Here is a 25909-nt window from a genome sequence, read left to right on the forward strand (position 1 = left end):
CTGACATCTCTGCCCAAACTCTTTGCCTTTACAAATGTCTGCTTGTGTCTGTGTATATGAGGATGGATATGTGTGTGTGTGCGAGTGTATACCTGTCCTTTTTTCCCTCCTTTTTTCCCCCTAAGGTAAGTCTTTCCGCTCCCGGGATTGGAATGACTCCTTACCCTCTCCCTTAAAACCCAAATCCTTTTGTCTTTCCCTCTCCTTCCCTCTTTCCTGACGAGGCAACCATTGGTTGCGAAAGCTAGATTTTGTGTGTATGTTTGTGTTTGTCTGTGTGTCTATCGACCTGCCAGCGCTTTTGTTTGGTAAGTCTCATCATCTTTCTTTTTAAATATATATATATATATATATATATATATAAGTACAATATAACTTCTGCGCGATTTCAGTGCAGTAATGTGTTCAGTGTGTGTGTGTGTGTGTGTGTGTGTGTGTGTGTGTGTGTGTGTGTGTACAATCTAACTTCTGCACCATTTCAGTGCAGTAATGTGTTCATTGTAATTATGTATTATAGTAGTTGTATTACATGTTTATTACCTTATAAATAAATAAAAACTTGTTTAAAGCTTTCCCGGCGTACTGATTGTTCCATAAAAACACGGGAGAACTGCCGGATATCAGTAACTTCCTGCCACGATATTTCGGCGCAGAGTCTTCTGGACATCTTCAGGTGAATGCCACTGTAGTAGTACTGGCGAGTACGCGCTGAGCTCCGCTATTTAAAGCCTTCTGAGGTGACATTGCGCATGCGCGGCTCGGCGTGCGCGTTCATAATGGCTCCATGCGCTGCGCCTCGCGCCCTCCACTGCGAAAGCCTGGCGTACCGGTGTCAGGTCGATTTCCATTTTTATGCAGATAACTACGTCGACTACAAAGTTTCTCTATAACAGGATTCCAAGCAGAGTTCAGCTGATAACCGCTATCTCGATTGATGAGAGTCTCGTTGTCAGACAATCTTATTTCCACAGATTCATTGATAATCGAGCTCCAAAAATTTGATGTATGGGCCAAAATTTTTGTGTCGTTGTAATTCATGGAATGGTCTGTGGAAATACAATGTACGGCGATTGCGGACTTGGTGGGTTGGATAAGGCGAGTATGCCGTTGGTGTTCCACAATGCGTTTCTGCACAGTTCGTGTTGTTTGCCCTATATATGATTTGCTGCATTCACACGGAATTTTGTAAACACCGGGTTTACGCAGGCCCAGATCGTCTTTAACGGATCCCACCAGTGATGAAATTTTGGAAGGAGGGCGAAAGATGACTCTCACTTGATACTTCCTCAATATTCGGCCTATCTGTGAAGAAATATTCCCAATAAATGGTAGATAAACAGTCGACCTGAAGGCCTCTTCGTCTTCCTTGTTCCGTCGTTTGTAGGTCTTCATCACTCTGTTCACTTGCCTAGGTGAAAAGCCATTCTTCAAAAATACTTTTTGCAGGTGTTCCAGTTCCGTTTGAAGACTGTCGGCGTCAGAGATAGTATGGTCAGAGATAGTGTGGCCTCATGGTCTGGACCGTCTCCAAGAATTTTTACGTCACATGAACTCCGTACATGAAAACATAAAATTTACCATGGAGATAGAGAGAGATGGTTGTCTGCCATTTTTAGACGTCTTGGTGCGACGGAAGAGTGATGGCACACTTGGTCACTCGGTGTACAGAAAGCCCACTCATACAGACCTGTATCTACAAGCTACTAGTTGCCACCATCCAGCACAAACAATGGGCGTTCTCAAAACCTTGGTCCACCGTGCCCATACTATCTCTGACGCCGACAGTCTTCAAACGGAACTGGAAAACCTGCAAAAAGTATTTTTGAAGAATGGCTTTTCACCTAGGCAAGTGAACAGAGTGATGAAGACCTACAAATGACGGAACAAGGAAGAGGAAGAGGCCTTCAGGTCGACTGTTTATCTACCATTTATTGGGAATATTTCTTCACAGATAGGCAGAATATTGAGGAAGCATCAAGTGAGAGTCATCTTTCGCCCTCCTTCCAAAATTTCATCACTGGTGGGATCCGTTAAAGAGGACCTGGACCTGCGTAAACCAGGTGTTTACAAAATTCCGTGTGAATGCGGCAAATCATATATAGGGCAAACAACACGAACTGTGCAGGAATGCATTGTGGAACACCAACGGCATACTCGCCTTCTCCAACCCACCAAGTCCGCAATCGCGGAATATTGTATTTCCACAGACCATTCCATGAATTACAACGACACAAAAATTTTGGCTCATACATCAAATTTTTGGAGCTCGATTATCAATGAATCTGTGGAAATAAGATTGTCTGACAACGAGACTCTCATCAATCGAGATAGCGGTTATCAGCTGAACTCTGCTTGGAATCCTGTTATAGAGAATCTTCATAGTTGACGTAGTTATCTGCATAAAGATGGAAATCGACCTGACACCGGTACGCCAGGCTTTCGCAGTGGAGGGCACGAGGCGCAGCACACGGAGCCGTTATGAACGCGCACGCCGAGCAGCGCATGCGCAATGTCACCTCAGAAGGCTTTAAATAGCGGAGCTCAGCGCGTACTCGCCAGTACTACTACAGTGGCATTCACCTGAAGATGTCCAGAAGACTCTGCGCCGAAATATCGTGGCAGGAAGTTACTGATATCCGGCAGTTCTCCCGTGTTTTTATGGAACAAATAAAAACTTATTTATTTTAAATTCAGTGCATTAGTATTTGTAAAATGACTTTCATGTAGTGTTCATTAAAAAATGACAATCATTCCACTTGGGACCTGTGGAATGGTACTTTATCTTACTTGTTTTAGTTGTAAATATTTGTCATGTATTGTTGTTTTCCTGACATGTTCCACATCCTGGAGGACCTCCTCACTATGGATCAATTGGAATGAAAGTACATCTAATCTAATCTAATAATAGCTGGAGTTCACCCAATATCATCCTGCAGACATTTATTTAAGGATCTAGGGATATTCACAGTAGCTTCTCAGTATATATTCTCTCTTATGAAATTTGTTATTAACAACCAAACCCAATTAAAAAGTAATAGCAGTGTGCATAACTATAATACTATGAGAATGCATGATCTTCACTATTCAAGATTAAATCTAACTTTGGCACAGAAAAGGGTGAATTATACTGCCACTGAAGTCTTTGGTCACTTACCAAATAGTATCAAAAGTCTGACAGATAACCAACAAGTATTTAAGAAGAAGTTAAAAGAATTCTGAATGACAACTCCTCCTACTCCATAAAGGAATTTTTAGATATAAATTAAGAAAAAAAAAAGAAAAAAACAAACAAAAAACTATTAAAAACAAAAAATAAAAAAGTTGTTATATTAACTTAATTATGTTGTTAAATTAACTTAATTATGTTATGTATTGGAAAATTTGACTCATTCCACATCATTACGAAATATCATATTCATGATCCATGGAACTAGTATTAATCTAATGTAATCTATGATTTAGCTGTTGGTTAAAACTCTAATATTTTGCCTAAGACTCATGACTTTGTGGGTTGTTTACACTACTTTTTATTATATACAAGAGTTGTTTTGTGTAAAAAAAGGTGCATTACTTTCGATGATGGCTTTAACAAAAGGTAGAAACCCAGTTTTCACATGATCTTTCCAACTCTCACAATAGTGATGGTGAATGGAATTCACTAAACACGCTAAGCAGTGAAAGACAGGCATAACAAAAAGACTATCACAAAATAAGCTTTCAGCCAACAAGGCCGTTGTCGAATGCTCGCACACACACACACACACACACACACACACACACACACACACACACACACTGGCAGCTGAAGCCACAGCTGTCAGTGATTACAGTCACACGTGTGCGTGCGTGCGTGCGTGCGTGCGCGTGCGCACGTGCGCGTCTATGTCTGTGTCTGTGTCTAGTCTTTTTGTTGATCTTATCGATGACTCAGTATCTCTGCTATAAGGTGAGTAGCAACTGTCCTTTTCATATTCCATCCTGGATTTTCCGTTGTTTGACTGAGAAGTAAAAGATTTTATCTACCTGCTCTCCGGCTTGAAGGCTGTCTTGTATAGCTTACAAGAAATCAAAAAGAAACAAAAGTAATTTTTCACTTTAATAAGCTACTTTGATAACCACTTTAATATTTTACAACTGTCATCTGATTTCAGAGGTATCACTTTGATATTCTTATGTATTAGAAGAAGCTTAGTTATAGGTCTGGCTCAATGATGGCACCATTATTTACAAATTTGCTCATAGATTGAGCAATGATTTAAATCAACCTGATAAGTGGAATAGCATCATTTTCATAGTATATTGACCTACAGGAATTAATCTAAAGGTACCATTTATGTCTTCAGTTTCATAGTTAAGGAATGGACATCTGAATGGACTTCTCTTAAAGATGATGGTGGCCCAAAAACTACAACCACAGATGAAAACATTGAAAATTGCACAGTGTGTTTTGGATGATCAGCATTTAAGAATGTATGAAGTAGCTAAAGCATAGGTATTTTAGAAGAAAGAGGAATCATGTGAAGAATTAACTATGAGGAAGCTTTGTGCATGATTATCGTTGCAATTTTTGAATGCTAACCAAATACATATCAGTATGTACAAACAATCTTTGAATAGTTTTAAACAGAATGCAACTGGTTTTATCTACAGATTTGTTCTGTGAATGGGTTCACCAGTTCATGCCAAGAACAAAATGGCAATTAAAATGGTAGGTGGAAAATGGTGATCCAGCATCACAAAAGCCAAAGTCCATATTATCTGCAGGAAAAGTTATGGTCAGTATTTCGTGAGATGCAAAAGGACTTCTTCTATGAATTCCTTTGCATAATGTGGAACATTAACTGGATAGTACTGCGCAAGCTTTCTGGATCAATAGAATGAAAGCAAAAATATTTGAGGAGTAGTCTGAACTGCTAATGAAAAAGTAAAATTTCTTCAGGACAAAGTGATTATATGAAACATGATTTGGCAATGAGAAAAGTAGTGCATTTGATGTGTAAATTGGAGGGTAATCAATTTTATTCACTAAATGTCACTACCTCTGATTTCCTTCCTACTCCCCCTTCCATCTAAAAATAGTGTGTGTGGAATGCCTTTTAAGTCCAATGAAAAGATTATGGCGGGTGGGTATATTACAAACATTCCAGAAACATATGTTAGGGATGGGGTCTACTCACTTGAAAAGTGCTGTACAAAGTGCATTGACCTAAAACCACAGTTCTTAACTAGTAGACTGATAACTTTTCACTTTGCCACTCTCAAGGAATAAATATTACCAAGACTATTACTTCCTGAGGCTGCAGTATAAAATTTGTACACTGAACTTAGTTTAGTTAATAAATACTACTATGTGGAAGTAAGCAGCATTTAATTTTTGACAGTGTTTAGTGCTTTTTTCTCCTTACTGGTTTCTGCATTTTTCAAACCTGGGCTAATACATGGCTTTCACCAGTAAATTTGGATGTAGGTCTTGGCTGTTGTGGTGCAACTTACCAACCTGATTACGTCTCTGGCTCATAAGTCTCAGGAATTTTCCACTTCAGTCTTATTTTTGTTGTTTTGATGGTGGTGAACTGTTATTAAATGATGTACACAACACCATGGGCTTTAGTTTTTAGTTCTCTTCATATTTATTAGCACACAGTTCATTTTGATGTCCAGCTTAATAAATCATATGGCATCTATATATTTGCACATGTCAGTAAGCTTCACAAACTCATAGATTGTACAATAATTTCATAAGTGCCAATAATGAGTGGAATAACTATATAGATTGGAGACACACTATTGAATTCACAAGCTGATACATACATATTAACAATACACTTCAAATGTGAACATTATGTAATCTCAAACAATTGCTGCCCCCAATTCCTGATGATGACGCCTTGGGTCCAATTATTGTCTTAGCCAAAAGTGAAAGTCTAGATGTGGAAGCCCACACAGTAGTACAACTATGGGCATAGGCAGCAGGCCCACTGAGTTGGGTGCAGTAGGTTGAAGAGGGTGTGATCCATATTTCAGGTGTGCAGCCACATAAATTGGACCATAATATTTCAGGCGTGCAGCCACATAAATTGGACTCCTTCTTCTAATATTTTGGCCGGACTGCATTCAGATGAAATATTGGAAGAAGAAGTCAAATTTATGCAGCTGCATGCCCAAAATTTTATGGATCAGTATTTGTGCTGCGAAAATATGAAGATGCACAAAGAGGGTGTGAGTTTGCTCCCATGTAATATTTCTGCCAGACTATATCCGTTTATGGGGGTGGACTGGTAGGTGTCGAGGAAGCTGTAGAATGTATCCTCAGGATCGTTTGTCATCACTATCTTGTGCATCTGTGTTTTGAAAGTCCTGATCATCTGCTCAGCCTCGGAATTGGACTTGGAATAGAAAGAGGTGGTGGTCGGGTGCTCCATTGCATTTACAAAAATCCTGAAATGCTGATACCATGAACTGAGAGTCACTGTTGGAAACTAGGGTGAAAGGTGCCCCTCTGTTGCTTTGTTTGCCTCGTGGACATGAATGAATTGCAGAGGGAGAGGTGAGGAACTGCAGCTCCAGTTGTTGTTGGTTCTGCAGCAGTTTTAACAGCAATTTCTACTGTTGCTGGTGGACTTCCAACTATTTTTCTTGCTGCAGCTGTTGTTGGATTTGGAATTCCCACTGTTTTTCTTCCTGTTGTGTTGTCTCTGTTGTAGCTGCAAATGCTGCTGACACAGCCTTTGAAACTTGAGATTCATACTTCAGTGGAATAGCTGCACAATGAGAGAATTATCTTCACCTCTTTTCTATCCTACAGTGCTTAGATAGGAAACAGTTTATAATCACTTGCACCAGTGGTAATGCAGAGACTTGTGAAACAAACAGGTGTTTCCTAAGGTTGTTGTTGATGATGATGTTGATGATGATGATGATGATGATGATGGTCTTCATGAAGTGAATGGTTAACCAAATACATGTCCAGAACACAGCAAAATTGTCTTAAAAATATACAAACAGTCCAGGGAGCAATGCAAAACAAAAACATAATACAGGCAAAGTCAAAACTCTACAGATTAGTGGCATGTACTTAAAGCTTCAATCAACTGGGAAGAGACTGACTGACAAATGTTGGGCCATGATATTTACTGGCACACTCACATAAATGGATGGGCCCTGTGATATGTTTGTGGCTGTGCTGGCACCCCTCACAGGAGCAAACTCAGTATCTCTGACCATCCTCCATATTGATTCTTGGGCTGGGTGGAGCAATCCAAATCTCTTTTGGGTACTGAAGTATCAACCTATTGAGCCCAACAGTATTTTGCTTTAACAGTTAATGACATATCTACTGAAGGAACAATAATGACTACCATCATCCTGGTATGTACTTGTTATCCCTGTACATTCTTCTTTCCAACTATATCATCCTCATTTCCTAGTGTCCTTAGCTGTCTTAACTGGTGCAATCTCATTAAATTTCCTTTCCCCAGAAATTGATATATTAGAAAACATATTTTGTACACCCATAAATACTTTTTACATCTGCTACTATCATTATTTTATTATTGTCATTATTATTATTATTATTATTATTATTATTATTATTATTAGTGGCAGCAGAAGCAGTGGTAGAAGTACTGCCAGCATTAGCTTTGTTAGTTCATAGGCAGTATTATTTACTCACATTTGGACATTTGCTATATACATTATGTGTATAAGTGGAATTATTTGAAAGACAAGAAAAAATTAATTATTTAAATGAGTAGAATTGTAGCAGATGGAACAAATCCATTTGGTAACATTTCAGTGAAATGTCAACAAAGACATGACTGCTGTCTACAAAAAGCTGGAAACTAATTGGAAAATATTGGCTGGTTTCATACAGCTAGTACAGGAGTAGCAGGGTTATCTAGCATTTCTACAAATGCAATACAAGTTTTGCCAGTTTTGCTTTTAATGCAGTTTGCAGTGAACCTCAACTTAGTATGAAATGCTCACTTTCTTGATAAAATTGTCTTGAGCTTCCAGCCATGTCAAGTGTTTTGAAATCCACAAGCTTTCAGTTGAGTACAGTTGATGATTGTTGTTTGGTTGCTGCTACCACCCGTATATAGCTGCCTTGTGTGACGTCACTGGTGCTCACTCCAGCGCCAAATAGGGTAATGTTTTTGTTGTGTGACTGTCACACACAGTTCACACTTCCGATAGTTGGGTCCAAAGCCAAACTTAGCTGTAGGCTGGTGTCTTTATTGAGGATGTAGTCACACATTTTTGTCTCAACCACCTCTTTATTTATGCTATCCCATAAACTACTAGTCTGTGTAATAACTGATGTCACTTCAAATGCAATGCAACGTCTGTTTTCTAGAGCATGCTCTGCTACTGGTAATTTCTCAAGGTACCAAAGGCAAAAGCCTCTCTTATGTCCTGTATAGTGCTGTTCAATAGTACAACTTTCCACACCCACACAGTTTCTTATATACTCCTGGCATTCTGAAGCATACATCATCTTTCACAGGACCCCATAAGTTGCCTAATTTTTGTTGGACTCCTGAAGAGAGGATCCATTTTATGCCTCTTTAGGAACAGGCTTATCTTCCTTGTTACTGAGCTACAGAGCAGCAAAAATGAAAGCTCCTTAGAGTTCTCCTCAGGGTCCTTCTGCTTCTGTGTTTTTCAAAAGATGCCTTGTGAAATCTGGTGGTTGTTGTAGCCTTTTTACTTCAATACTTTCTGTAAGTCACTCAATTCCTTTGGCAGGTTTTCAACATCTGAGGCAGCTTCAGCTCGATTCACCAAGGTCTTCAGAACAGAATATTTCTAAGATGGATGGTGATAGCTGTTAGCATGCAGCTATTGTTCTGTGTGGGTGGGTATCTGGTAGACACTGTGGCTAAGACACACACTTTCTTTATGACAGATGAGAATGTCAAGGAACGGCAAGGTACAATCAGTCTCTGCCTTCATCATGAACTTGACATTGTCATGGACATTGTTGATGTGGTCACATTCTTGCCTGGATCTAGAATTCTTTTGCATTTTATTTTATTTATTGTATGATGAAAGCAGAAACATATATACAACATTTGTGGAGAAATGTGTACAGTCACAAATTCATACAATTTTACATCTCTAGATCTAGTTCCCTGATCCATTAGGCTGCTTCATCTGAAGCATGGTAAATGTACATTATCATTCTTTTATATGCTTAAAGAAGACAGTCAGTAATAATATGATGAACTAACTCTAAGGGGACACCACAGTTACACTCTGCAAAACTATACCATCTCCCCTTGTGCATTAGGTGACCACATCTGCCTTGTCTAGTTAGAATCCAGTTAATGACCCTCCATTGATGTCTGTCAGATTGCATCCTTGTATCCTCTTGGAAGGGTTCTCAACTAGATGTTGGTTGACTATTGATGACTGTTTCCACTGGATTTTCCATGAATGGTTTGACACAAAAGAGGGTCCAACAAGGTCGTCTGCTGTGGACCATGACTGTTTTCTAGATTTCAACATTGTTCTTCTTATGGAATAACTTGATGAAAGGGTAGCTGAGGATTCTTCTGAATGTTATTCCAAGCCTTCAGGAGAGTTTCTGGTCTTATTAGAGTTGGAGGTAGGATATTACTGCAAACATAAATTTGTAGGTTGTGTGCACTGTAAATGAAGTGGCAACTGTCAGTATTTTGACAAACACATTTTCACTAGAAAAACAACTTATTCAAAGGAAAATCTTTATAACTCTTATGTCACTTGATTAACAGTGCTAATTGCTCTAATATCACAAAACAAGGAACACTGTGTTCTGTAACAGGCATCACAGATAGTTTTACATAATTACTGTTATTTGACAGAAGCCATGTTGCAGTTTAAAAGACCTGTGGAACACGAATCAGTGTACATAGCCATTACTACTCAGTTGCATAACCTTTCACCATAATTATATCTGCACAGTGTTATGGCATGGAGTCTATGAGGGCAGCCAAAAAATGTAGGGTGATTTTCTGCCATTCCTTAACCAAAGATTGCAATATTTGTCATGGCTTGAGAATTTTCATTGCTTTAGACTTTGATCATGTTCTTCCCATAGGTCTTCAATCAGACTGAGCTCTGGGGTTTGGCTATACCACTTAAGCATCCTTACTCACATCCTTCTCAAAACGTCTGTGACATGAGCAGATGTTTCCTTAGGATCATTGTCATGTTGAAATTCCAAGTTTCATTCCATTTTATCTTTGGCATGGGGCAACATGTTCATTTTCAAGATTTCACAGTATTGATATGATCCTTAATGCCTTCAATAGGCACCAAAGGGCCAACACCTGTATGGAAGAAACATCTCCACACCAGGATATTCCCATACCATGCATAACAGTGGATACTTGGTACGGATATTGTTTCTTGCATTGAGCAGTCTTTGAAAATAACAAATAGCATCGGAAGAAAACAAATTAAACTTACTTTCATCACTCCAGATTATATGCAACCACTGTTGAGATGTCTAGGCCTTATGTGCCCTGGCAAACTCAAGTCGGGCTTTCCTATTCTTTGCCAGTATAAACGGCTTTTTGCTTGGGCACCAGCCTTGAAGATTAGACTCTCTGAGGATCCATTTTATGGTACTGTTCAGTATTTGCACATTGTGGAATTCACGCAGCTCTCTGTACATGCCAATAGCAGTTTTCTTTGGGTCATCCTGTCCAAACCAGAATCATGACCAACATGTGCCTGAGGCTTGCCTTGCTGTAGACCATAGATTATCACATTCTTGAGGTCTGCTGAATACTCTTTAACTTTCAGCATATTGCAAACTTGATAAAAACAAAATAAAAGGTAATGTAAACCAAAGATATTCAATGTAACACTTACATATGTTTTTGTGTTGTGACACTGAACCACAGTGTCAAAATAATTTTGAACTGATCACAACAATATTCAGTGTTGCACTTGTTGCAACACACTGCACAGAATGCTGATGCATGTGTTTACATAGATGTGTGCTGCTGCATTGTGAGCCAAGACAGGCTTGCTAGGCCGGCAAGTACATGATGCACATCCTAATGCTGAAAATGTGTTTGTCAAAATAATCATTGTCGCTTCTGTACAGCCCATAATTATTTGCACTGATTGATTGAATTGCATGTCTATCTTCTTAGTGTGAACACTGCTGATCCATGTTGGCAACAGAGTGTGACAGTGTTAAGGCCGTGGGCCTTAAAACATGAACGTTAGCTCCCCATAAGTTACCAGCAAGTTTTTGAACAAAGTTATTTCTTGTTTTGACTTTAGCAACTATGTTGGAAAGATGCTAATTGTAACTTAGTGTTCAGTCTAATGTTATTAGGAGGTATTTTGGTATACTGCAGTGTGACAAGGCTTGACCCTGAATCTGACTTCATGTTTCTAAATTGCTTACCAATTGCATAGTTGTCTTCTGAGCATTTACCGGGTGTACAAGTATGAAAATGAAACTGGAATTTCCCTGTAGATGGTGCTAGCTGTAAGTGTAGGGACCATGAGACCATGTCTGCAGTGCCATCTGCTTCCTGTAATGAAAGATGATGAATGTCAACACAAAACAACCCAATTTTCACACATTGGTATCTGTTTCAAACCCTTAAACATATTGAGTTTTGTGCCTATGAACTACAATTTTTGGACAGCATTGGTTTTCTGTTATCATTTGAAGAAAACTGCTACAGAATTGCCTTGAATCTTTGTCAAAGTTTTTGGTGAACATGCTCTTGGGAAAACACAGTGTTTCGAGTGGTTCAAAAAATTCGAAAGTGGTGATTTTGATGTGAGAAACGATGAGCATGGGAAACCACTGAAAAAGTTCAAAGACAACATATTGCAGGCAAAATTGGATGAAGATGATACTCAAACTCAACAGTAACTAATGAAACAATTGAATGTGATGAAGAAAGCCCTTTCTCTTTGGTTGAAAGCTATGGGAAAGATGCAGAAAGTGGGAAAAAGGGTTCTGCATGAACTAAATGAAAGACAGTAAGCAAATCAAAAGGCCTTGTGAAATGTTGCTCGCCAGATACAAAAGAAAGTTGTTTAATTTTGAGAATCCTAAACATCATAAACCATGGATTAATCCAGCCAAACCAGCATCATCTACTGCAAGACAAAATTGCTTTGGAAAGAAGACAATGCTCTGTGTTTGGTAGGATCAGAAGGGTGTCATCTATTATGAGCTGCTAAAGCCTGGTGAAACTATTAATACTGATTGCTACCAACAGTGAATGATCAATTTAAATTGAGCATTACATGAAAAATGACCAGAATATGGAAAAAGGCAACACAAAGTCATATTGCTCCTTGATAACATCCTATTGCACACAGCAAAACAGGTCAGGGAAATGAGTCAGGCAGTCAGTTGGGAAATTCTAGGGCATGTGGCTTATTCTCCAGACTTAGCTACATCAGATTATCATCTATTTGCATCACTGGGACATGCTCTCGTTGAACAATGCTTCAATTTATATGAAAATGGCTTGCTGATTGGTTTGCTTCAAAAGAAGAACTGTTTTTGTGGCATGGGATTCATAGCCTGCCGAAGTGTAGGAGAAATGTACAAATAGCAATGGAGATTATTTTGAATAAAATATTGTTTATCAGTATCAAACAACAGACGTGTAATTATTGCAACCAAATTATGGTTTCATACTTCTACACCTGGTAAGTGGATGAACCATTTCTTGAAGTATACATCCCAGACTTCTGTACCAGTGGATAAGATAATTTCAGCATCAGAAAAGTTAGAGCTCTGAGCCACCCAATGTCATCAGCATAAATGAATTTTCTTGAAGATGTTTCCAGCAAGTTGTGTGTGTACAGACTGAAAATAGGGGATCTAGAATGAATCCTTGAGGTAAACCAATCTTAGTTTCAATATTCTGCATCTGTCATTGTCAGAATAGATCTGAAAATATGTATTGCTTAGCCTGTTGTAAGTAGGTCTGTAGGTTTGTGATGTGGGACAACACATTTGAATTTTGAAAGAAATTCTTTTCACCAAACAGTGTCATAAACAGCTGATATATCCAGAAAGGCAGCAATACTTTTTCTTTTCATACCCATTTTTATATAAATAGTGAGACAGAGAGTACCTGATTGTTACTAATTTTCCCAGGTCTGAATCCTACTTGTTCCATAGGGATGCATTTGTTACTTCAAATATTCTATTGTAGGTCAAATGCTCAAGGAATTTGTGTGTGGCACTTAGACAGTTTTCCACCTTTGTGGGATCTTCATAGGAAAAATTACTTGAGAGAAAATGAGCGTGAGGCTAGCCTCATCTTTTATTGGGCAAATTGGTGGAATTGCACTGAAAATAAGAGACAGACACTAGGTTTGCCTCCCTTACTCAAGCAGTAGTATGTTCTTCATTGATGTTTGGCAGCTAGAGATGTGAAAGGAAAGGGCCATTTGTGGTATGCAGTTTTAATTCAGTGCATAATGTCCTCTCTTCTTAGGGGAATGATGTTACTGGGGAAGAATAAATCAAAAATACATTAAAGGTGGCAAACATCAAACAAAAGTAAGTGAAACTACAGTAGTAAGTTAGTAAGAGAGAGTGCTGAACTAAAGGAATAAATTACTGCAGTAGTAGATTTTTCATTTATTGCTGACATAAATTTATTTACTTCATAACTGATGGAGTGGAAGAAGAATGGGTAGCTTTGACATATGAAATAGTAAAGGCAGCAGAGGATCAAGAATGTAAAAAGACATGGGCTAGTAGAAATTCTTGGGTAACAGAAGATATATTGAATTTAATTGATGAAACGAGAAAATATAAAAATGCAGTAAATGAAGCAGGCAAAAGGAATACAAATGTCTCAAAAATAAGATCGACAGGAAGTGCACAATGGCTAAGCAGGGATAGCTAGAGGACAAATGTAAGGATGTAGAGGCATATCTCACTAGGAGTAAGATAGATGCTGCCTACAGGAAAATTAGAGAGACATTTGGAGAAAAGAGAACCACTTGTATGAATATCAAGAGCTCAGATGGAAACCCAGTTCTAAGCAAAGAAGGGAAAGCACAAAGGTGGAAGGAGTATATAGAGGATTTATAAAACGGCAATGTATTTGAGGACAATATTATGGAAATGGAAGAGAATGTAGATGAAGATGAAATGGGAGAAATGATACTGTGTGAAGAGTTTGACAGAGCACTGACAGACCTAAGTCAAAACAAGGCCCCTGGAGTAGACAATATTCCATTAGAGCTACTGACAGCCTTGGGAGAGCCAGTCCTGACAAAACTATACCATCTGGTGAGCAAGATGTATGAGACAGGTGAAATACTCTCAGACTTCAAGAAGAACATAATAATTCCAATCCCAAAGAAAGCAGGTATTGACAGATGTGAAAATTACTGAACTATCAGTTTAATAATTCACAACTGCAAAATACTAACACAAATTCTTTACAGGTGAATGGAAAAACTGGTAGAAACCAACCTCAGGGAAGATCAGTTTGGATTCCATAGAAATGTTGAAACACGTGAGGCAATACTGCCCTACGACTTATCTCAGAAGACAGATTAAGGAAAGGCGAACCTGCATTTTTAGCATTTGTAGACTTTGAGAAAGCTTTTGACAATGCTGACTGGAATACTCTCTTTCAAATTCTGAAGGTGGCAGTGGTAAAATACAGGGAGGGAAAGGCTATTTACAATTTGTACAGAAAGCAGATGGCAGTTATAAGAGTCGAGGGGCGTGAAAGAGATGCAGTGGTTGGGAAGGGAATGAGACAGGGTTGTAGCCTATCCATGATGTGATTCAGTCTGTATATTGAGCAAGCAGTAAAGGAAACAAAAGAAAAATTTAAAGTAGGAATTAAAATCTGTGGAGAAGAAATAAAAACTCTGAGGTTCAACGATGACATTGTAATTCTATCAGAGGCAGCAAAGGACCTGGAAGAGCAGTTGAATGGAATGGACAGTGTCTTGAAAGGAGGATATAAGATGAACACCAACAAAAATTAAGTCGAGTGATGCTGAGGGAATTAGATTAGGAAATGAGACACTTAAAGTAGTAGATGAGTTTTGATATTTGTGGAGCAAAATAACTGATTATGGTCCAAGTAGAGAGTAAATAAAATGTAGACTGGCTATGGCATGGAAAGCGTTTCTGAAGAAGAGAAATTTGTGAACATCAAGTATAGATTTATGTGTCAGGAAGTCGTTTCTGAAAGTATTTGTATGGCATGTAGCCATGTATGGAAGTGAAACATGGACAATAAATAGTTTATACAAGTAGAGAATAGAAGATTTCGAAATGTGGTGCTACAGAAGAATGTTGAAGATTAGATGGGTAGATCACATAACTAATGAGGAGGCATTGAATAGAATTGGGGAGAAGAGAAATTTGTGGCACAAATTGACTAGAAGAAGGGACTCACTTGGTAGGACATGTTTCTAGGCATCAAGAGATCACCAATTAAGTATTGGAGGGCAGTGTGGAGGGTAAAAATCGTAGAGGTAAACCTGGGAGTTGAAGAAACTTGTATAGGATAGAGTAGTATGGAGAGCTGCATCAAACCAGTCTCTGGACTGAAGACCACAACAACAACAAAACAACAACTGATGCAACAACTGCACCAGCATAGAGTTTTCTACTACATTAGTGAATTAAGTAGGAAATAAGACCAAAATTTACAGTTAAGTGGTAGTGGTAGTAGTAGGAGTAAAGTTAGAGAGTAAGGTGTGTTATTTTGTTTTTGCATGATAAATAGTATATTCTATGGATACCTTGACTGTGAAGAATATATATACTGGTAGAGGAAGATGTAGACATCCCAAGAATGAGGGCTATAATGGAGAGAAGAGGCCCATTGACTATGTGTAGTGACAATGACTTGAGCTTTTAAGGGATCTTTTTAGTCACTGATTGGTATAATGGAGCCGTTACTGCAGCATAATTCTGATAGGAATCATGCTTTGTCTCCTAGGCTGCAACTTCATTTTTACTGTTATGTATCAGGGAATCTCAGTAACATCCATCATACCATTGCTGGAAGGGGTTTTAGCAGAGTAATAAGCACTTCAATTGCTTTAAAGACATGCTATGTGTCCAGGCCATGGAACTAAGAAAATGTATCAAGGAACAAAAGAGAACACTGAATGTCATTGGAGCCATAGATTGTGTACATATGCCCATATTTTGTCCTTGTGAAGCACAAGCAGAACTATGTAGAAATTACAAGATTTTCTTTTCTGTCAGTACAAAAATCACATGTGCTGCTAATATGAAGATTTTGAATGTGGTAATCTTAAGAGTCCTATATTTCGACACCACATAGGAACTTAAGGGTGCTACAACAGAGCCCATTTTGCTACCAGATGTGTAATAGTGTAAATTCTGTTTTTGGGAGAAACATTTCCAAATTCCCACTAAAACAATGTGATATAAACAAAAAAAGTGTAGGAATGTTTTGTGGCTGCTGGAGTTCTGTGCAACTTTGGAATAAAAGTTGGAGATGTTTTTCACCCGGATGTTGTGGAGGTGAATGACATCAGTCAATATGCATTTCAGCCAGAGGCAGATGCCGTAGGCTGAGCTGACAGAAAGTCTGAAAGTCTATTATACTTAATTATTTTAATTTAAATTGTACCTAATTTTCTAGTAAAACAGCAAGATAGAGTAAAGACTTTTCCTTCCTAGCTGAATAAATAAGGCACTGGGTCGTAATTACTGCAGTGAAATGTGACCCATTTTATTTATGTATAATTTTGTAGTTATGTTTCACTCTCTCCCTCTTTCTTTCTATTTTTATTTCAGTTAGGGATTAACATTTTCATTTTATTTCTTAATTCAGTACACAATGTTGTACAACAAAGATGTTTTGATTATTTCTAAGAAAAACAAAATGTCTACTTTTATAATTTTGCTAGTACAAATTAAATATTAGAATGGGGTATCTAGAAAAAGTTGGTGTACTGTGCAGACATAATAAACATATATATTATGTTATGTGAAAAACAAGAACATATTAACTGTTGGAAAAAATATCAAGCAAACAAAGTATGTTTTATATATGTAAAACACATTCATACTTATCACAAAAACCCAGATTTCTCAAACACTTTGCCTGAGGAACCAGAACCTGAAGTTTGCTCCATTGCATTACTGCCACTTATTCAGAAACTACTGTTTTAAAGCTGTGTGCCCATGTTTTTGATACACATATATTATTTTCCTATCTTGGACAGTGTACAGCAGTGAAGCTCATACTGTGTCAAGAAATTGCCCTGTATTGAAAAAACAGATTAGCTATTTCTAAGAAGTCAATCAACACTAACAAAAGTACTCGATACCATAGTTTTTGTAATGATTTTGAATGAAAACATGAGGTACACAATATTGCAAAAACATGCTATGAGGTCATGAAGTCCTTGAAACAATTGTAGTCATAAACAGAAACTCTTAGAACTATCATAGAAAAGTGTATAAATTTGTAAGTGCAGTGATGCTACACGAGTTCCTTAATCTTTATTTTATTTTCTTCTTATTAGTTACTTACACATGGGTGTTCTATTCCAGGGAATAATACACCTCACAAGAAAGATGATAGAAGCTGGAGCTAGAGTGGACAAGACTGACCATCATGGCAGAACACCACTACATTATGCGGCACAGGCAGGAAATTATAAGGTATAAAATTATCAAATTCTGATGCTCTGATATATTGAACTAAGAGGTAGGTTTCAACCAGAAACAGACTACAGGCTCTGCAGTATCTTAAATGTTTATTGTTGGAATGGCAGTAGTCAGCCAAACATTTCCCAAATGAAATTGTTCTCGGTATACTCTCTATTGCCATTAATAACCAGACCTCCCAATCAGTTGTTTACATTTAGCTGTAATTTAACATAGGTATACTTTTCATTCATGATCACACTTCTACTCCTTTAGGAGGATTATACAAAATTATAGAAATGGCCTACAGTTTTTTCCCCCTCTGTTACCATCGTGAACAGTTATATAGTAATTTTGTGTAGTTTGGTCCAAGGGTCATTCACTGATGTAACACATCTCTGTGACGTTAAGTTGGGGTGAAATCTGTACTCTGATTTAGCCATTCAATTGGATTGGAAGTCCGTCTGTTGAAATATTCATTTGTTTTATGTAAACAGATGTTGTTGTATTAAAAAAAATGTAGAGCTTTAAATTATTACTATAGCAGGAGTAACAGACAATTATTAAGTATTGATTGAGAGACTCCCAGCCAGAAACACCTAATGAACAGCAAGAGAAACCAAAAAAGAAGAAGGCACACAAGAATCCAGAACTTGCGATGGCACCCATACCACCATTCCCTACAAGCTCTGCATCTGAGGATGTGGTGGAGATTCTGGCATCTGCTGAGGACCTAGATCTCGCCAGACACTCAGACACAATGGATGTCAATCACACAGGTACTCAATCAGTGGCAGCAGGTGACCCTGAGGCGTAACTTGCCTCTTTTAGTGCTTTGTGCCTTCCCAGCCTAACAATGACGTCATCCTCCAGTGCAATTGCGGCAGATTTCTCCACCACCCGGCTGAGCTACGGCAATTGTTAAGCTTTACACCTGCATTCTGCATTGCCCTCCAGGAAACCTGGCTCCTGGCAATGTGAACCCCTGCCCTCCGCATCTATAAGGGATGTTACAAGAACTGCAGAACCCCCATGAACCATGGACCTTGCCATTGGTGGGGAGGCTTGCGTGCCTCAGCGATACAGATAGCCGTACCGTAGGTACAACCACAATGGAGGGGTATCTGTTGAGAGGCCAGACAAACGTGTGGTTCCTGAAGAGGGGCAGCAGCCTTTTCAGTAGTTACAAGGGCAACAGTCTGGATGATTGACTGATCTGGCCTTGTAACAATAACCAAAACGGCCTTGCTGTGCTGGTACTGTGAACGGCTGAAAGCAAGGGGAAACTATGGCCGTAATTTTTCCCGAGGGCATGCAGCTTTACTGTATGATTAAATGATGATGGCGTCCTCTTGGGTAAAATATTCCGGAGGTAAAATAGTCCCCCATTTGGATCTCCGGGCGGGGACTACTCAAGAGGATGTCGTTATCAGGAGAAAGAAAACTGGCGTTCTACAGATCGGAGCATGGAATGTCAGATCCCTTAATCGGGCAGGTAGGTTAGAAAATTTAAAAAGGGAAATGGATTGGTTAAAGTTAGATATAGTGGGAATTAGTGAAGTTCGGTGGCAGGAGGAACAAGACTTCTGGTCAGGTGACTAAAGGGTTATAAACACAAAGTCAAACAGGGGTAATGCAGGAGTAGGTTTAATAATGAATAGGAAAATAGGAATGCGGGTAAGCTACTACAAACAGCATAGTGAACGCATTATTGTGGCCAAGATAGATACGAAGCCCACACCTACTACAGTAGTACAAGTTTATATGCCAACTAGCTCTGCAGATGACGAAGAAATTGAAGAAATGTATGATGAAATAAAAGAAATTATTCAGATAGTGAAGGGAGACGAAAATTTAATAGTCATTGGTGACTGGAATTCGAGTGTAGGAAAAGGGAGAGAAGGAAACGCAGTAGGTGAATATGGATTGGGGCTAAGAAATGAAAGAGGAAGCCGCCTGGTAGAATTTTGCACAGAGCACAACTTAATCATAGCTAACACTTGGTTTAAGAATCATGATAGAAGGTTGTATACATGGAAGAACCCTGGAGACACTAAAAGGTATCAGATAGATTATATAATGGTAAGACAGAGATTTAGGAACCAGGTTTTAAATTGTAAGACATTTCCAGGGCAGATGTGGACTCTGACCACAATCTATTGGTTATGACCTGTAGATTAAAACTGAAGAAACTGCAAAAAGTTGGAATTTAAGGAGATGGGACCTGGATAAACTGAAAGAACCAGAGGTTGTACAGAGTTTCAGGGAGAGCATAAGGGAACAATTGACAGGAATGGGGGAAAGAAATACAGTAGAAGAAGAATGGGTAGCTTTGAGGGATGAAGTAGTGAAGGTAGCAGAGGATCATGTAGGTAAAAAGACAAGGGCTAGTAGAAATCCTTGGGTAACAGAAGAAATACTGAATTTAATTGATGAAAGGAGAAAATATAAAAATGCAGTAAATGAAGCAGGCAAAAAGCAATACAAACGTCTCAAAAATGAGATCGACAGGAAGTGCAAAATGGCTAAGCAGGGATGGCTAGAGGACAAATGTAAGGATGTAGAAGCGTATCTCACTAGGGGTAAGATAGATACTGCCTACAGGAAAATTGAAGAGACCTTTGGAGATAAGAGAACCATTTGTATGAACATCAAGAGCTCAGATGGAAACCCAGTTCTAAGCAAAGAAGGGAAAGCAGAAAGGTGGAAGGAGTATATAGAGGGTCTATACAAGGGCGATGCACTTGAGGACAATATTATGGAAATGGAAGAGGATGTAGATGAAGATGAAATGGGAGATACAATACTGCGTGAAGAGTTTGACAGAGCACTGAAAGACCTGAGTCGAAACAAGACCCCTGGAGTAGACAACATTCCATTGGAACTGCTGACGGCCTTGGGAGAGCCAGTCCTGACAAAACTCTACCATCTGGTGAGCAAGATGTATGAAACAGGCGAAATACCCTCAGACTTCAAGAAGAATATAATAATTCCAATCCCAAAGAAAGGAGGTGTTGACAGATGTGAAAATTACCGAACAATCAGTTTAATAAGCCACAGCTGCAAAATACTAACACGAATTCTGTACAGATGAATGGAAAAACTAGTAGAAGCCGACCTCGGGGAAGATCAGTTTGGATTCCGTAGAAATATTGGAACACGTGAGGCAATACTGACCTTATGACTTATCTTAGAAGAAAGATTAAGGAAAGACAAACCTACGTTTCTAGCATTTGTAGACTTAGAGAAAGCTTTTGACAATGTTGACTGGAATACTCTCTTTCAAATTCTAAAGGTGGCAGTGGTAAAATACAGGGAGCAAAAGGCTATTTACAATTTGTACAGAAACCAGATGGCAGTTATAATAGTCGAGGGACATGAAAGGGAAGCAGTGGTTGGGAAGTGAGTGAGACAGAGTTGTAGCCTCTCCCCAATGTTTTTCAATCTCTATATTGAGCAAGCAGTAAAGGAAACAAAAGAAAAATTTGGAGCAGGTATTAAAATCCATGGAGAAGAAATAAAAACTTTGAGGTTCGCCAATGACATTGTAATTCTGTCAGAGACAGCAAAGGACTTGGAAGAGCAGTTGAACAGAATGGATGGTGTCTTGAAGGGAGGATATAAGATGAACATCAACAAAAACAAAATGAGGATAATGGAATGTAGTCGAATTAAGTCGGGTGATGTTGAGGATATTAGATTAGGAAATGAGACACTTAAAATAGTAAAGGAGTTTTGCTATTTGGGGAGCAAAATAACTGATGATGGTTGAAGTAGCGAGGATATAAAATGTAGACTGGCAATGGCAAGGAAAGCGTTTCTGAAGAAGAGAAATTTGTTAACATTGAGTATAGATTTAAGTGTCAGGAAGTCATTTCTGAAAGTATTTGTATGGAGAGTAGCCATGTATGGAAGTGAAACATGGACGGTAAATAGTTTGGACAAGAAGAGAATAGAAGCTTTCAAAATGTGGTGCTACAGAAGAATGCTGAAGATTAGATGGGTAGATGACATAACTAATGAGGAAGTATTGAATAGGATTGGAGAGAAGAGAAGTTTGTGGCACAACTTGACCAGAAGAAGGGATCGGTTGGTGGGACATGTTCTGAGGCATCAAGGGACCACCAGTTTAGTATTGGAGGGCAGTGTGGAGGGTAAAAATCGTAGGGGGAGACCAAGAGATGAATACACTAAGCAGATTCAGAAGGATGTAGGTTGCAGTAGGTACTGGGAGATGAAGAAGCTTGCACAGGATAGATTGGTGTGGAGAGCTGCATCAAACCAGTCTCAGGACTGAAGACCACAACAACAACAACAAGAACTGCAGTGAATATAATAGGGTGTCAGGTGGTGTTTGCATCTATGTCCTGAACTCACCATTTAGTGAACCTGTACCCCTTCAAACTCCTCTTGAAACTGTGGCTGTCAGGATAAGGACAATGCTGGAAATAACAGTCTGCAACTTATATCTTCCTCCAGATGGTGTGGTACCCCAGAACGTCCTGCCTGCCCTGATTGATCAACTCCCTAAACCTTTCCTACTTTTGGGAGATTTTAACCCCCATAACCCTCTGCCTCTTAAATACTGGGGCCACCACACATCTCATTGTGGCTCATGGTAGTTACTCGACCGTTGATTTATCAATTTGCACCCCAGGACTCCTCCTATCTATCCACTGGAGAGCACATGATGACCTGTGTGGTAGTGACCACTTTCCCATCTTCCTGTCACTCCCCCGGTGTCATGCCCATGGATGCCTATGCAGATGGGATTTAGTCAAGGCAGTTTGGGAAGCCTTCACCTCTGCTGTCACCATTGATTCTCACCCACATTGTGCCATCGATGTTGTGGTTGACCAGGTCACCACAATGGTCGTTTCTGCAGCGGAAAACATGATCCCTCGTTCTCTAGGGTGCCCCCAGTGAAAGACAGTATCTTTGTGGTTGCCGGAAGTTGCTGAGGCCACTAAAGAGCGTCAGCGAGCTCTACGGCGATGTAAGCGGCACCATTCCCTAGAGCGCCTCATAGCCTTTAAATGGCTCCATGCCCACGTTCGCCAGCTTATACAAAGAAGGAAACACGAGTGTTTGGAGAGGTATGTCTCAACCATCGGGTGCCAAAAGTCACCTTCCTAAGTCTGGGCCAAGATCAAACATCTTTTTGGGTACCAGACCCCAACGGGTGCCCCTGGTGTCCACATCAATGGTGTGTTGTCTACCAACGCAAATGAAATTGCCGAGCACTTTGCTGAGCACTGTGCTCGCTCCTATACATTGGAGAATTATCCCCCAGCCTATCATGTTCTCAAATGGAGGTTGGAAGGGAGGGTTCTCTCGTCCACTACACGCCACAGTGAACCCTATAATTCTCCATTTACAGAGTGGGAGCTCCTAAGCGCCCTTGCATGTTGCCCTGACACAGCTCCTGTGCCGGATTGGATCCACAGTCAGATGATTAAACATCTCTCATCTGACTACGAGCGACATCTCCTCATCGTGTTCAACCAGATCTGGTGTGATGGCGTCTTTCCATCACAGTGGCGTGAGAGCACCATCATTCCAGTACTCAAACACAGTATGAACCCACTTGACGTGGATAGCTATCAGCCCATTAGCCTCACCAACATTCTTTGTAAGCTTCTGGAACACATGGTGTGTCGGCGGTTGAGTTGGGTCCTGGAGTCATGTAGTCTCCTGGCCCCACGTCAGGGCAGCTTCCGCCAGGGTTGCTCTACCACTGATAATCTGGTATCCCTCGAGTCAGCCTTTTCCAGATGCCAACACCTGGTTGCTTTCTTTGTTCACTTACATAAAGCATATGACACAACCTGGCGACATCATACCATTGCCAAATTGTATGAGTGGGGTCTCTGGGGCCCGCTTCTGATTTTTGTCCAAAACTTCCTCTCACTTCGTACTTTCCATGTCCAAGTTGGTGCCTCCTTAGTTCCCCCCATTTCCAGGAGAGTGGCGTACTGCAGGGCTCTGTATTGAGTGTCTATCGCTTTTTAGTGACCATTAATGGTCTAGCAGCAGCTGTAGGGCCTTCAGTCTCAATATCTCTGTATGCAGACGATTTCTGCATTTTGTTCTGCTGCTCCAGTACTGGTGTTGCTGAGCGGCGTCTACAGGGGACTATCCACATGGCCCCAGTCACGGGCTCTAGCCCATGGCTTCCAGTTTTCAGCTGCAAATTCGTGTGTCATGCACTTCTGTCGGCATCCTACCGTTCATCTGGACCCAGAACTTTACCTTCATGATGATCCACTCACTGTAGTGGAGACATATCGATTATTAGGACTGGTTTTGAATTCACGATTGACTTGGCTTCCTCATCTTGTCAGCTTAAGCGGAAGTGCTGGCAGCAACTCAATGCTCTCCATTGCCTGAGCAACACCAATTGGAGTGCAGATCACTCTATGTTGCTGTGGCTCTACAGAGCCCTTGTCCAATCCCGAATTGACTATGAGAGTGTGGTTTATGGTTCGGCAGTGACCTCAGCATTGCATTTACTCGACCCTGTGTACCATTGTGGGGTTAGACTAGCGACAGGAGCTTTTAGGGCAAGTCCGGTAACCAGTGTACAGGTGGAGACTGGGCTCCTTCCATTGCAGATCAGACGTGCACAACTACTTTCCAGTTACACTGCACACATTTGTAGTTCTCCTGAGCATCCAAATTCCTGTCTCCTTTTCCTGCCCACGGCAGTCCATCTCCTGCATCAGTGGCCCAGGTCAGGGCTAACAATTGTGGTTCACGTGCGGTTCCTTCTCTCTGAACTGGAGTCCTACCCTTTACCACCTCTACATGCTTTCCGTTCATGTACGCCTCCATGGTGTAAGCCCCTGCTGCAGCTTTGTCTGGACCTTTCATGTCACACTAAGGACTCTGTTAACCCTGTGGCTCTCCGCTGTCACTTCCTCTCGATTCTTGAAGTGAAGGGGCTCTGAAGCGGTTTACACTGACGGCTCGGCTGATGGTCACACTGGCTTTGCCTACATTCACCGCAGTCATATTGAACAGCATTCCTTACCTGATGGTTGCAGTGTATTCACTGCAGAGGTGGTGGCCATATCTCATGCACTTCAGTATCTCCATTCATGCTCAGGAGAGTCTTTTCTTTTATTTACTAACTCCTCGAGCATCCTGAAAGCTATCGACCAGTGCTACCCTCGTCATCCTTTGGTAACGTCCATCCAGGAGTCCATCTATGCCCTATAATGGTCAAGTTGTTCAGTGGTGCTCGTCTGGTCCCATGGTTATGTTAGAATTCCAGGAAATGAACTTGCCAACAGGCTGGCCAAACAGGCTACACGGAAACCACTTCTAGAGATCATCATCCCCGCAACTGATCTGCGTTAATTATTACACCGCAATGTTTTTCAGCTTTGGGAGACGGAATGGCAAAATCTCAGTATGCACAACAAACTGCAAGCCATTAAGGGGACCACAAATGTGTGGAAGTCCTCAGTGAGGGCCTCTCGCGGGGACTCCGTGGTTCTCTGCTGGCTCTGCAGTGGCCGTGCCTGGACGACCCACAGCTACCTCCTGCACTGTGAAGACCCACCTGAGTGTCGGTGTGGCGCCTGGTTGACAGTGGCCCATATTCTTCTGCTCTGTCCTTCTTTGGCTGCCCTGCGACTGCATCTTTGGTTACCAGACCATTATCATTGATTTTAGCAGACAGCACCTCATAGGCTGATTTGGTTTTACGTTTCATCCATGAGGGTGGGTTTTATCATTAAATCTGAGTTTTTGTGCATGTCCTTTGTCACTCTGTGTCCTCCACCTTAGTGCCTTTAGGATGGAGGTTTTAATGTGTTGCAGGGTGGCTGGCTTTCCCTTTTTATTTTTGTGGTCGGCCAGCCACTGTAACCTGCTTCATTGTTTTACTCTCTTGTAACTGTTTCTTGCATCTCTCTGTTGTTTTCTTGTCATCTTTTGTTCCTTTTAGTGTTTGTTGCCTTTCCTTTGTTCTTGTGGGCTTTTCCTTTCTTTCCATTTTGTGTTATATGTCTTGTCTATTTTATTCTCACACTTGTGGCATTGTTTTATTAGGAACAAGGGACCGATGACCTCATAGTTTGGTCCCTTCCCCCCTCGTTTAAACCATGCAACCGACCAACAAATTTCGAAATGGCAGATATTGAGATAACCGATCACGGCACTGAAAAGCAGCTACAATCACTTTGTAGTGGAAAGGTGTCAGGACTGGATAAGATACCTATAAGATTCTATAATGATTATGTGAAAGAACTT

The 25909-nt window shown here is 40.2% G+C and overlaps 1 protein-coding gene across 2 annotated transcripts in view; it reads left to right on the forward strand.

Annotated features, from left to right (window-relative positions):
- Positions 1 to 25909, forward strand: part of LOC126094910 (serine/threonine-protein phosphatase 6 regulatory ankyrin repeat subunit C-like) — a 314292-nt gene that overhangs the window by 213776 nt on the left and 74607 nt on the right. For both annotated transcript variants that reach the window (XM_049909562.1, XM_049909553.1), the window contains one exon: positions 17555 to 17665. In XM_049909562.1, coding sequence (XP_049765519.1) covers positions 17555 to 17665 — 111 coding nt within the window. The remainder of the gene's footprint in view (positions 1 to 17554; positions 17666 to 25909) is intronic.

The sequence above is a fragment of the Schistocerca cancellata genome, chromosome 1, assembly GCF_023864275.1.
Source record: "Schistocerca cancellata isolate TAMUIC-IGC-003103 chromosome 1, iqSchCanc2.1, whole genome shotgun sequence".
Classification (NCBI taxonomy): Eukaryota; Metazoa; Arthropoda; class Insecta; order Orthoptera; family Acrididae; genus Schistocerca; species Schistocerca cancellata.